Source organism: Leptopilina boulardi, unplaced genomic scaffold (assembly GCF_019393585.1).
Source record: "Leptopilina boulardi isolate dan_hultmark-lab unplaced genomic scaffold, ZJU_Lbou_2.1 LbouV2_150, whole genome shotgun sequence".
Classification (NCBI taxonomy): domain Eukaryota; kingdom Metazoa; phylum Arthropoda; class Insecta; order Hymenoptera; family Figitidae; genus Leptopilina; species Leptopilina boulardi.
This window is the reverse complement of record NW_026137697.1, coordinates 2,068,090-2,080,289: the sequence shown is the minus strand read 5'-3', so window position 1 is coordinate 2,080,289 and position 12,200 is coordinate 2,068,090. Positions and strand designations below refer to the sequence as shown.

At 23.4% G+C, this 12,200-nt stretch overlaps 3 protein-coding genes and 2 non-coding genes across 5 annotated transcripts; 1 reads left to right on the top strand and 4 right to left on the bottom strand.

Moving 5' to 3' along the window:
• Positions 1–580: 580 nt before the first annotated feature.
• On the bottom strand, positions 581–2,194 carry LOC127291648 (putative gustatory receptor 28b). Its single transcript, XM_051320848.1, has 7 exons — positions 2,060–2,194; positions 1,982–1,997; positions 1,557–1,734; positions 1,193–1,490; positions 981–1,049; positions 800–889; positions 581–661 (listed from the first exon to the last, which is right to left on the bottom strand). Exons 1-7 carry the CDS (start codon positions 2,192–2,194, stop codon positions 581–583), a joined length of 867 nt encoding a protein of 288 aa, XP_051176805.1.
• Positions 2,195–5,149: 2,955 nt separating this feature from the next.
• On the bottom strand, positions 5,150–5,221 carry Trnae-uuc (transfer RNA glutamic acid (anticodon UUC)). Its single transcript has one exon. It is a non-coding gene; the product is annotated as a tRNA-Glu (tRNA).
• A 356-nt stretch (positions 5,222–5,577) lies between these two features.
• Positions 5,578–5,696, bottom strand: Trnal-caa (transfer RNA leucine (anticodon CAA)). The gene is made up of 2 exons: positions 5,659–5,696; positions 5,578–5,622 (listed from the first exon to the last, which is right to left on the bottom strand). It is a non-coding gene; the product is annotated as a tRNA-Leu (tRNA).
• A 424-nt stretch (positions 5,697–6,120) lies between these two features.
• On the top strand, positions 6,121–10,780 carry LOC127276671 (meckelin). Its single transcript, XM_051297275.1, has 12 exons — positions 6,121–6,373; positions 6,591–6,764; positions 6,937–7,235; positions 7,331–7,513; positions 7,731–7,979; positions 8,198–8,349; positions 8,414–8,579; positions 8,655–8,939; positions 9,027–9,416; positions 9,496–9,948; positions 10,023–10,233; positions 10,301–10,780. Exons 1-12 carry the CDS (start codon positions 6,175–6,177, stop codon positions 10,522–10,524), a joined length of 2,985 nt encoding a protein of 994 aa, XP_051153232.1. The 5' UTR covers positions 6,121–6,174; the 3' UTR covers positions 10,525–10,780.
• On the bottom strand, positions 10,730–11,930 carry LOC127276672 (NADH dehydrogenase [ubiquinone] 1 beta subcomplex subunit 3). Its single transcript, XM_051297276.1, has 2 exons — positions 11,763–11,930; positions 10,730–11,163 (listed from the first exon to the last, which is right to left on the bottom strand). Exon 2 carries the CDS (start codon positions 11,158–11,160, stop codon positions 10,864–10,866), a length of 297 nt encoding a protein of 98 aa, XP_051153233.1. The 5' UTR covers positions 11,161–11,163; positions 11,763–11,930; the 3' UTR covers positions 10,730–10,863.
• Between the last annotated feature and the right edge of the window lie 270 nt (positions 11,931–12,200).

Below are 12,200 nucleotides of genomic sequence, written 5' to 3'. Positions count from 1 at the left end.
TCCATGGGAAATTTTGCTTGCACTCGATTAATAATTAAATGAATAAATATAACAATATAGATACAACTGTTAACTAACTGATAAATTATTCCCCTTCGACAACATTTTAGAGTTCCATTTTTTTCTAAAACAAGTGGAAATATACCAATTAATTTTCCATAAAAATAGAGAATGTTTAATGATAAAGAAGGCTTTCTGTGTTTCACCATATCGAACGAATGTTAAAAAAAATAGAGAGAAAAAACAATTGAAAAGAGGAAAAACTATTATTTGGATGGAAATTGTCACATAAAATGTTTCGAAGAAAAAAAAAAAAAAAAACCTTTTAAGTCAATTAAAATTATTGATTCAAATTTCACTCATCAAAAATTCAGGGTAAGTTATAAAAAAGTTTGTTTTACTATAATTAATAACAGTCAATTATTTTCCGTGTATATAGAATAATTAATAATATTGTCAGAAAATATATAACAAATATAATTTACTATCAAAATACTTTTTACTTCATTAGAAAGAAAATTAATTATTTACCTATACTCAATTGTAAAGAATTCATTTATATATAAATATTGTTTCTTTATTAATGACTCTTTTCTTTACCAGATTTATAATCATCTAGTTGAAGCATAATTATTAAATACGTTGTTACAGTTCCAAAAATCTGTGGATATTTAATAATTTTATTTAATTATTAATTTAATTATTTAATTCTTAATTTAATTGAAATAAAAAATAATATTTACATTGCAAATGGTTTAATTTTAAAAAAGTGTCAAAATTTTGAAAATTATCATCTTACCCTGAATATGAAATTAAAATTTAAATTAATAAAACCATGTAATGATACTGTCATTTTCCTCTGAAGTAATTGTTGCGAGACATTCTGAATCTATAAGACAACATTTTATATATCTCATTATTATTATTATTATTTTGATAAAAAGATTTTGTTGCTTTTCTGAATATATTGTGAAACTCACTATTTTTTGACAATTTGTTGGCCTATAAAAACTCCACATTTTATGAAGAACATTTCCTGTATTATTTGCCTGTAATTTGATTACTCATAAATATAATTGTAAATTTTTTACTTTTCAATTATATTTTAAAAAGAAAATTTAATTTATGAATTTACTATAAAAAATATCAACATTTCAAATGAATAACGAAAATTTTTTTTAGAAAAATCAACCTCCTTAGTGAAACTTCCAGATGAAATTGCAACGAAGAATAATTCTAGTAAAATGAGAGTAAACCATATGAGATAAATTACAGTTAACCAAAAATCTTGTCCTTGAAAATTTTCCTTTTTAATACACTGATATAATCCATGTGATTCATAAAGAATGTGAAAAAAATGGGCCATCAGAAGTATTAATATCAAAGATCCAAAAAAATCCACTATCATTAAACTCAAATTAACGAGATCTTTATGTAAATTTCCTAAATCTTCAATTTTTTGTATTAAAGAATCAAATTGAATCGCTTGCCTGCGTTAAAAAATTAAAAGAAAAAATAAGAAATACAAAAAATATCAGAATATTTTTCTAAATTACCTGCATCGAAAATTATTATCAAGTGGCAAATGTCTCAATCGTTTATTTAATTTGCAAAATTTTCGTTGAAATATTTGCAAAATTGTGATAAAAAGAACAATTAAATTATGTACAACAATTTGTGGTAAATTATATGTTGTCCATAACAACCAATCAAAATTGGTATAAATAGCATAAACTATATTATCAATCAAAAATAGTCCCATGTATGAGATATTCATAATAAACAAATGTATTAAAAGAGTTCTCACAATTTCCCATTGATCATCTTTAATTCCTAATTTTTTAGCCATTTTATTTGTTCTTTTAATTTCATTGATAATAATTATCATTTCCTTTTGTCGAATGGCAAAAATAATCCAACAAAGCATTGTTGTTAAAAAATAGAGTATCATACCAAGTCCATTAGCAATAACTGATATAACAGTTTCCATGGGAAATCTTGCATGTGTTCGATTAATAAATAATTGAACAAAAATACAAATATAAACACAACAATTAACAATTGAATAAAAAATTCCTTTTCGAGAATATTTTAGAGTTCCATTTTTTTCTAAGACAAGTGGAAATAGACCAATTAATTTTCCATAAAAATAGAAAATGGTTAATGATAATGGAAGCTTTTTGCTTTTCACCATTTCGAGCGAATATCAGTCAAATAATTATATGAATAGAGAAAAAATATTATTTATTAGAAATGTTTCGAGGAATAAAAGAGCTCTTAAGTCAATTGAAATTATTGATTTAAATTTCACTCATCGAGAATTTATGACAAATGTTTATTTTATTATCTATTATTATATTTTTATTTATTACTATTATTATTCTATTATCTAATTAATAGAATAATTATTTTATGTTTATAAAAAATAATTTTATTAAATTTTGTAATGAATAAAATTATTTTGATTACCTCACTTGAAACGGATCCCGAAATGGAGGAAAGAAAAAAGAAGTCCATAATGTACATTAATATTTTAAACAAAGCATTTCCCATTTGCATGAAATTACTCTGATTTATCCCTAATAATATGAGATTGGCAACGTGAATTGTTTTAATAAAATAAAATATTATAGCAATCAACACCGGAATTTGGAAGAAATTTATTATATCCTCAGCAAGTATATTTAATGTTTTATGACACTCATTAAATAACAAAATATCTAATGATAACGAAGACCTAAGGTAATATAGAAATATTAATTAACATAAAGCAAAAAAATTAATTATATCAAATAATAATAATAATAATAATAATAAAATCTACCTCAACATTTCAAAATCATTTTCACCTTGATTAAATCTATAAAATTTCATCAGCTTCCCCAATTGAATATTTAAAAAATAAAATCTTTTTTGTAAAAAATTTAAAGCAATTACAAACAATAGAAATGTATTTGACCCGACAAAAAAAATCAAATCAAACCATATCCACAAGAGATTATATGCCCAAAATTTTGAATACAGTAATCACTGAGAAAAAGAATTATTTGTTTCAAATATAAAGATCAGTTTAAAAGTTTTTGTTTAACCCAACACAGTTTTTATGTTTAATTTTAATATATAGAAAATATTTTCTACTTTGGTTTAAAATTATTATTTGTTTGAATAATTATGTTTGATTCAAACATATGTTCTGTTTGGCTTAAACTGAAAATATGTTTAAAATTTTTATGTTTGATTTAAACATAAAAATTTATTATGAATAAATTGAAATCAACCATAATTTATGTTTAAATTAAATATATTTTCACATTGAATCAACCAGAGAATATATTTAATTTAAACATAAATATGTTTGACTGTATAACAAAGCTATTTTAAGTTTGGGTTAAACATATTATGTTTGAATCAAACATATCATTTTCTCAGTGATTGATCAAAAATATGAATTGCACACTCGTAAATATTAACAATTAGAACATAATGTAAAAGATTTTGATCAACGATTATTAAATTTTGTTCTCGAATACCTAATTTCACTAAAACTTTTTGTCAATATTTTTTATAAATTTAATGATATTTAATCATTTTTTCTGACGAAAGGCAAACAATAACCAACAATAAACGCCTGTAATGTATTGTAATTGAAGTGCAAATATATCAACAATTAATGATACACTTGGCTCTAAAGATGATCTATACAAAAGTCTAATATGAATGGAATAAAGGAAAAAAGAAAAAAATATAAAACAAAGAAATAAAGCATAAAAAATAGAACCAAGAGAAAATTTCCAATTATTATCATTATCAACAATAAGTGGACACAATCCAATAATTTTTTCTAAATAATAAAGACACAAAAATTTTAAATTCCGATTATTTTTATTCGAATTCTTTCTCATGATTCATCTAAACACTATATACGAATAAAGTGGAAAATATTTTCACTGATAAACTATATAAAAGTTTATAATTGAATAAATAATCAATATTAATACCTAATGATAATCATCTAATGTTGTGATAATTTATAAATGAGTTTTTGTAAATTGCATTTTTATCACATCAATTTATAAAAGAAATATGCGTACACTGTAAAAAATTTCGAAATTTTTTCCAATAAAATAGTAGGATATTTTTTAGAAAGTAGGTGGAAAATACGGTTTATCGAATGTTTAATAGGAAATATATACGAAAAAAGGAGGAAAAATACTAATTCCACAGAAAAACGGAAATTCATCTAGAATATTTGGAAAAGCTTCTGAAAATGATGGATTTTTTTACAATATAAGTGGGCAATATTTCCAAAGAAATTAGGAAAAAAGCTTTTTCAGCTTTCAAAAGTAATTCAGAAAATAATGTAATCTTTTTAATATTTATCGGAAATATTTCCAAAGAAAGGCAAAAAAAAAAAAAAAATGTTTTTTGTATAGCAAATTGTAAATTTTTTTTCTCTTTGTAAATTTACTTATTTCACTATGATTTGTTTTATTATATGACCATAAATAACCATTGCAAAAAATATAAGTTTCGAAAAAGATTTCTTGTATATGTATCATAAAATTTTATTGCTAAAAAAACATACGATGGTTGAAAGATTCTTTTTCGATTTGAAAGGTTTTTCACATCTGGTTTGTCTTAGGATGACCAGCTACAAGGGTTTCTTATTACCAGAAAGCCTATTTTATGAGTTTTTCGGGTCTCGTTTTTTTCTTATAGATTTATTTAGACGAAAAGTTTTCAAAATTTTTTTCGTATTGAAATATACAGATGAAATGTTTGAAAATTTTTCACATTTTCGACGACATTTCCTCAGAGAGGACTTTCAGGCATCAGTTGCTCTTCAGCATTCGCAAGAGATTAACCACATATAACAATTAGTGAGAAAAATTTTTTTATGCCTATAATAGTGAAAGTTACTTTTTTGTGAAGTGAAAAATTTGATTTAATAATATTCAAGGAGTTCATTAAAAGGTAAATAATAATTAACACTTTTATAACAATAATTTTTTAGGATTCATAAAGAAATGCACTGAGAAAAATTTTACATTATATTTAGGGGTACATTTTCTGTGAGTTGGAATAAAATTTTTTTCTAATGAAGAAAAATAATATGTAGACAAAAATAAATTTTAAAAATTCAAAAAATTTCCCGTACCGGGAATCGAACCCGAGCCTCCTGGGTGAAAGCCAGGTATCCTAGCCACTAGACCATACGGGATATGGGAGATGATTTTTTAAAGTTGTTTAAGCAAAATCAACCTGATTTTAATAAATATTCCACAACAATGAGGGGACAAAACGTAATATTTCATTGATATTGTTTTTTTTTCCCAAAAAACTCAATTTTTTGAAGATTCCTACTTATTATTGTTTCGAATCTACCAACAGTAGGTAATGTACCGACTGTAGATAATTTACAGACCACTAAAGATAGAAATCTTCATTATCTACATTTAGAAAGAGACGTTCAATAAAATTGAAATTAGAATTTCAACATACCGCTGAGCATTAAAAAATGAATTCTTGTAAAAAAAAATTCCAAACAATTTTTTTTGGAAGAAAAATCAAAAAATTTGTCAGAAGTGGGATTCGAACCCACGCCCTCATAGAGGACCAGAATGCCCATGACACTCAGTAGAACTGAGAAGGTTGAACCTTGAGTCTGGCGCCTTAGACCGCTCGGCCATCCTGACATGACATAGGAAAAATTAAGATCCAACAAGAAGAAAATAATAATTTAAAATTTTTAAAAAATCTATTAAACACATTTAAACAAGCAAAATATCTCATTAATCGTCATTCGACATGAAAATATAGGAATACTCATATTTAAAAATCAATAAAATGATATCTTTCAACACTAACATCTGTCATTTGCCGTATGAACTAGCTTTAATGTCGATAAAACAGTCTACTCTTAATTTAAATACTAAAAATCAATGTTATATTTAATTTTTTTGAAATCTAAAAACAAATAAGAGCGCAAAAATTTATAATTTAAAATGTTTAATATTTTCTTTAAATATTAATAATTATTAAAAACTATTTAAATAAAAATTTGATGTAATTAAATGTATAGTTTTATAATATACACACTATTGTTTCTATGGCAACAGAGAATACAAGTAGCTTGCACAAGTTGCACAAAATGAAATTCCGTTTATATAAAAAATGATCAGAAAAAATAACTATCAATTATTTATTTTCGCTTTTTTATCACTAACATTATTAAAAAGCAGTTTAACAATTAACAATGAAATAATTGAATATTTTCAAATTGATGACTGTCAACAAAACGAATATTTTGATACTTCTTCACTTTCCTGCATGGAATGCGATATAGACAAACATTTAGTGCCTTCAAAAAATCGTGAGTTTTTCTTTTTTATTAAATAATTTAATTATTAAATATTTATTTTTCAATTTTTAAATAATGAATTAATTATTAATATTATTAGTATAATATTAATGTTTTTTTTTTGCTAAATATAAATAAATAACTATTGTCTAATTCGAAACTATAAAGAGAATCTTCCAGAATATTCTAAATGTTTATTTAATAAATTAAAATTTTTAAATTCAATCAGGTTTAAAATGTGAGTGTGATAATAATAGTAAATTAATTGGATTTGAAAATTATTTTCCTATATGTAAACCATGTAAATTTGGAACAATTCTAACAAGCGACGGAAAAGATTGTATTCCTTGTAGAAAAGAAAATTCTACATTAAATTGTTCATGTCCTTTAAACAAGATAAAAGGTAAGAAACAAATCTTTAATTAAATTAATCTGATAAATATTCAATTAAGTTAAAATCTTATAAATGAAGAAAAAATATGTTCAAATTAAAAATTTTTATATTATTGAAGTGAATTACAGTCGCAATTAATTTATTATTATTAATTTTATAAATAAATTATTTTTAATTATAGTTGAAAGAAAATTGACTGGAGAATTGTTGGAGACTGTCCAATGTCTTCCATGTTTCCCGAATGCTTATCCATCATTTGATGGACAAGTCTGTCTACCATGTAATGATATTAAATTTAATAGACTCACAAATTGTGATTGTCCAGACGAATTTTTTATTCGATTAAATAATTACTGCTTTCCAAAAAATTATTCATACTGGTTTGAATTACATAATACATATTTTGTGGAATTTCAAAATCAAACTTTTGAAAGTTATTATCTCAAAAAAAATTTACAATTAGCCACATATTTGTGCAAGGTACAAAATTTAATTCAAATTACTTTAATTAAAAACATTTTTTTTTTTTTGTAAATTAAGATGTAAAATTTAATTTTTTTTAAACAAAATTTTAGGATGAAAACAAAACAGAATGTGAACATTTATCAAACATGTGTGCATTAACTTTATTCTCCAATGAAGCGGCCTGTAATTTTATAAGACTGAAAGATTCTTCTTTATTTTACAAAGAAGACACTATTTCTATTATAAATAGTAAAAATATTTCACAAAAATATAATCTCGACAAACATTCTAATGTAAGAATTTTTTAGTAATATTTTTTAAATTATTAATCAATTATTATTATTTTATTATTAATTAAAAAAAAAAAAAATTTTATCATTATATTATTTGAAACAACTTTTTTTATAAAATTAAAATATTAATATTAAGAAATGATAGAAAAAGTAATTAAATGACTATATTGTTATAAAATATTGCAAGTATTTTAATATTTAATATCTTCACATTTAGAAAAGCACTATTGACCTTAAAGTCATAAAATATTCTTTGGAAGGTGAATTCGAATCTATAGACGTGCCATATATTTTTAACGAATTATTATATGTAAGATTCGGAGTAAATATTCATAAACAACAAAAAATAATGACAAAAGAATTAATGGAAAGAAAAATGGAATTTTTAATTCCCTATCTTGCTTACAATAATGAGAATAAAGTAAATTTACATTCTCTTCCTATTTTAGTACAACAAATAAACGAGGTAATCAAACTCTAAATTATATTTTAAAATAAAATTTAAAAAATTAATTACTGATTATCATTAGTATTATTAATTAATAATAATAATTTATTAACTATTATTATTATTATTATTATTATTAAAAATAACTAACAATAATTGTAATAAATTCAATATTATTTCATTTCATAATTAATTCAATATTAACAGAAGGATTTAAAAAAAATGTTTTTTTATAGAATAAAGAAATTTCTCAATGGAAGCTCGTAAGAAAATTTTTTCTAGTTGATTCTGTTACTGGAAGGAAATCTATCAAGAAATCTGTTAACGACAGTTTGAAAAGTGATCACGAACTATCAGGACTGCGTTATTTAAAATCACTCGAAATTTTGTAAGTAGAACACGAGTTTTAAAAAATTAGACAATTTCATTACAATAATAATTTTAATTTTTAGAATAAAAGTTCAATCGCTAGAAGATCATGGAAAAATATTTCCACCTTTATTTATAATACAATATGATGAATTAACGAAACAACAAATTTTAAATGACGAACAAGTATTAGTGGATGTAAAAGTAACTTTTGTTGCATCAGAGCAAAACATTACCAAAATAATTGGGGTAAATTTTCATTTTAATTAAATAATAATATGAAAATTTATTATTTATTAATATATTAATAATTTCAATTTATAGATAACAGTTGGATTTTTTGCAATTTTTGCTGTGATTTTGTCAGCCTTAAAAACTTGGACTTATCGACGAAGAAATTATTCAAGTGAATTTAATATATTATTGATTCTGTGGTTTTTAATATACTTCCTCATATTTATTGCAAATATTATTCTCTTTGTGTCAATAAGTACTTGTATATGCACATTTATTTTCTATAAAGGACAAACGGTTTTACATATTCCACTGCCTGATAAAATAGATGAAACGACAATTCATATTTGTACAATAATTGCATTTTGCCTCAAGGTAAGATTAATAATTTAATAAAAATAAATTATATTTTCCCGCAATTAGATTTTTAATATTGATCAAATATTTAATTCAATATATTAGACTATCGAATTGATAAGTGTTCTTTTTCGTCAATGGAGTGTTAATTTATTTTTCATTGATTGGGAACAACCGAGAGCAATATCGAGCTCAATGGAATATTCTTCGCCGAGAACTAATCTGAAAAAATTATTCAGCGACAAATTAAATGGAAAAAATGGTGATATTCCAAAAAGAAAAAGAAGAAGAGCATCAAAATCAAAAATTCAAACTGAGATTGATATTTCTCCAATTAAAAAAAATGAAGAACAAGAAAATGAGAGAACAATTCCAAAAAAAACGCCAGTAAGCGTTTGGAGAAGTTTTTTTATTGTCAATGAATTTTACAAAATTCAAACCAACAGAAGAGTCAGCATAATGTTTCAAATAGTTTCGACTCTTTTCTTTTTAGAGGTAAGTAAAATTTAATTTTACCTCGAAAAGGTAAAATTAATATAGTAAAATTAATTAAATTATTAATTAATTGTTTCAGGTAATTGGCCTAAAAAATTGGTCAATAGGAATTCCAGAATTGAGTATTAATGATGAGAAACGAAATGAATTACAAAAAAATTACACATTACGTTATGGAATTGGTGCATTGGTTTATTTGATTCTATATCTTTTTCAATGGCTCCTATCAATTTCAATTTACGAAACATATGTGCGAAAAAGAATTCAACGTTTTATCGATTTATGTTCAATATCAAATATAAGTTTATTTATATTACATTTCAAATATCACGGATTTTATATTCACGGTAGATCGGTTCATGGTTTTGCCGACACGGATTTAGAAACTCTCGTCAACGATTTAAAAAAAGAGGAAAAAAATTTATGCCCCCATAGAGGACTTGTTCCTGGAACAATTGAACAAACATTTATCATTTCCGTTACACCTTCATTTCGTAAAATGTTAGAATCTTCATATGGATCCGAAGAAATGGTATAATAAATTGTTTAATTAAAAATTTGCAATTAAAAAAAAAAAAAAATTAAAATTAAATTTATTATTTTTAGTCAGAAAAGCGTTTCCTCCGAAAGCAGTATACACGTTTTTTAAATTGGGAAAAATCAATAATGGCTCATGAAAAAGTAATCAAATTTTTATCAAAATTCATTGATCATTGTTTCAAGGATCTTGATTATGTGGTGAAAGATAAACTATTTATAGAAAATTTATGCGATACAGAATTTGTATCATCAAGGGATAAATCTGTTTTTTATCGAGGTAAAAATACAATAAATGTTGAATATAAAAAATTATATTATTAAATTTTTTTTTTCTTTTTTTGCAGATAATAGTAATTCATTCGAATGTATTACTTTCTATGGAAGCGAATGGATACTTGGTACATTTGAAATTGCACTTTTTGTCTTCTCCCAAGCTATTTTTCAAAACTACGTTATTGCTCTATTAATTACATTTTTAATTTCACATTCTCTTATGATAATCAACAAGTGGAATGTCAAAAGAAATTTGACAAAAAATACTCTGATAAGTAAAAGATTTCTCGTGTAAATGTTGAGAAAAATTAGGAGATTTAAAATTTTAATTTTTAAATTCTATTCAAAGTTCTTTTTTTTTATCTTTAAGAAGTTATTCGAAAATATAAATTTTCAATGAATTATTTACTTATAGATTATATAGAAAAAAAAACTTTGTGATCTGTTTTTTAAGACTTCAACAGGGGAAAGATTTGCTAAATGAAATTAACTATAGTGTATATATTTTTACGATATTTTAATCTTCAATAAAAGATGTTTTCCATTTTCAACTAGTTCCATCCTTTTTTCTTTATAATTTACACTAACCTCTCTTTCTCTCTCTCAATTTGTAATTCATTTAATAAAACATAATTTAATGGTGCTCATGATGGCCAGCATATTTAATACCAAATGCTTTCTCCGCAGCTATCGTTATGAGAAATGCTGGGATTCCTAATTTCCAACCATAAAATAAACAACCTAGAGTCCTTTGCAATTGTGTTCCATAACCTGGATGAAATCGCCAAACATGATTTCTTGCCCATGGATCTTTTAATCCTAATTTTCCTAAATCTTTTTGTAATTTTACCAATTCGGGTACATTTTCCCATTTGTATATTGTATGAGAAGGAATTTTAATTTCAGGCGGTCCATGTCCATGTCCACCCATGATCTACGAAATTGAATAAAAACAATAGTTTTATAATTAATTAATCATATTGAATATGTATTATTAACCAATTAAATCTACCGTTAAATTATTCATTAAAGAACGAAAATATAACGTGGAAATTGAAATTCTATATTCAAAACAAAAACAAGACAAAAATTTTTATGACAATATTTAAAAAAAATGGAATACTAAAAATAAAAACCTAAATCATCGATAAAACACACAAAAAAAAACAACGAGCAATTAAAAAAATTAACGAAACTCCTAAGACTTAAAGAATCAACAATACATCAACAACTAAAATTCAAAACAGAAATTCCAACGAAAAAAAAAAAAAACAAAACCAAACAATCTATCGATATTTTCAATTGCCAAAGATGAAAAAAGATAATTTTCTCATTTTATAAATATTAGAATTAATATTCTATTAATTTAGAATAAGTAATGACAAAATTACATAACATAACCTATAAGATTGACATAGTCTATATTTCGCGTTTTAGATACTAGATTCGATAATATTTGTGAAAAATTATTATTACCGTAAAATAAAAAATATTTATTTCATTTAATGAAAGTAAATTGTTAAATTCACTCACCAATTAAACAATATTATATCAAATAATTTATTAGACTATAAAAAATATTCTCAATAAAACACAAAATTGCAGAGGCTGTGACTGTGAGTAACCTTAAAGACTTGATATGATGATAAAACAGATTTTTTTCAGGGAAAATTCAATGTAACGAGCGGACTATTCTCGCTTGAATCATTTCGATTTAAATAAATTTAAGTGTAATTATAAAACATTTTTATAATACTCTTAACATTTTCTCATAATAAATAAAATAGAGTTTTCACATAAAGGAAATAGCATGACTAATTCTAAAGTATTTCTATTGAACTTTTAAGTTTATTTCAATATCGTATTTCTTTTAGCAACATAAAAGATTAAAAGAGATATGTCGTAAATCAGTACAAATAAATAAGAGAAAATATATATTCACTTATTTCCTCTTATTTCAATTCCTAAATG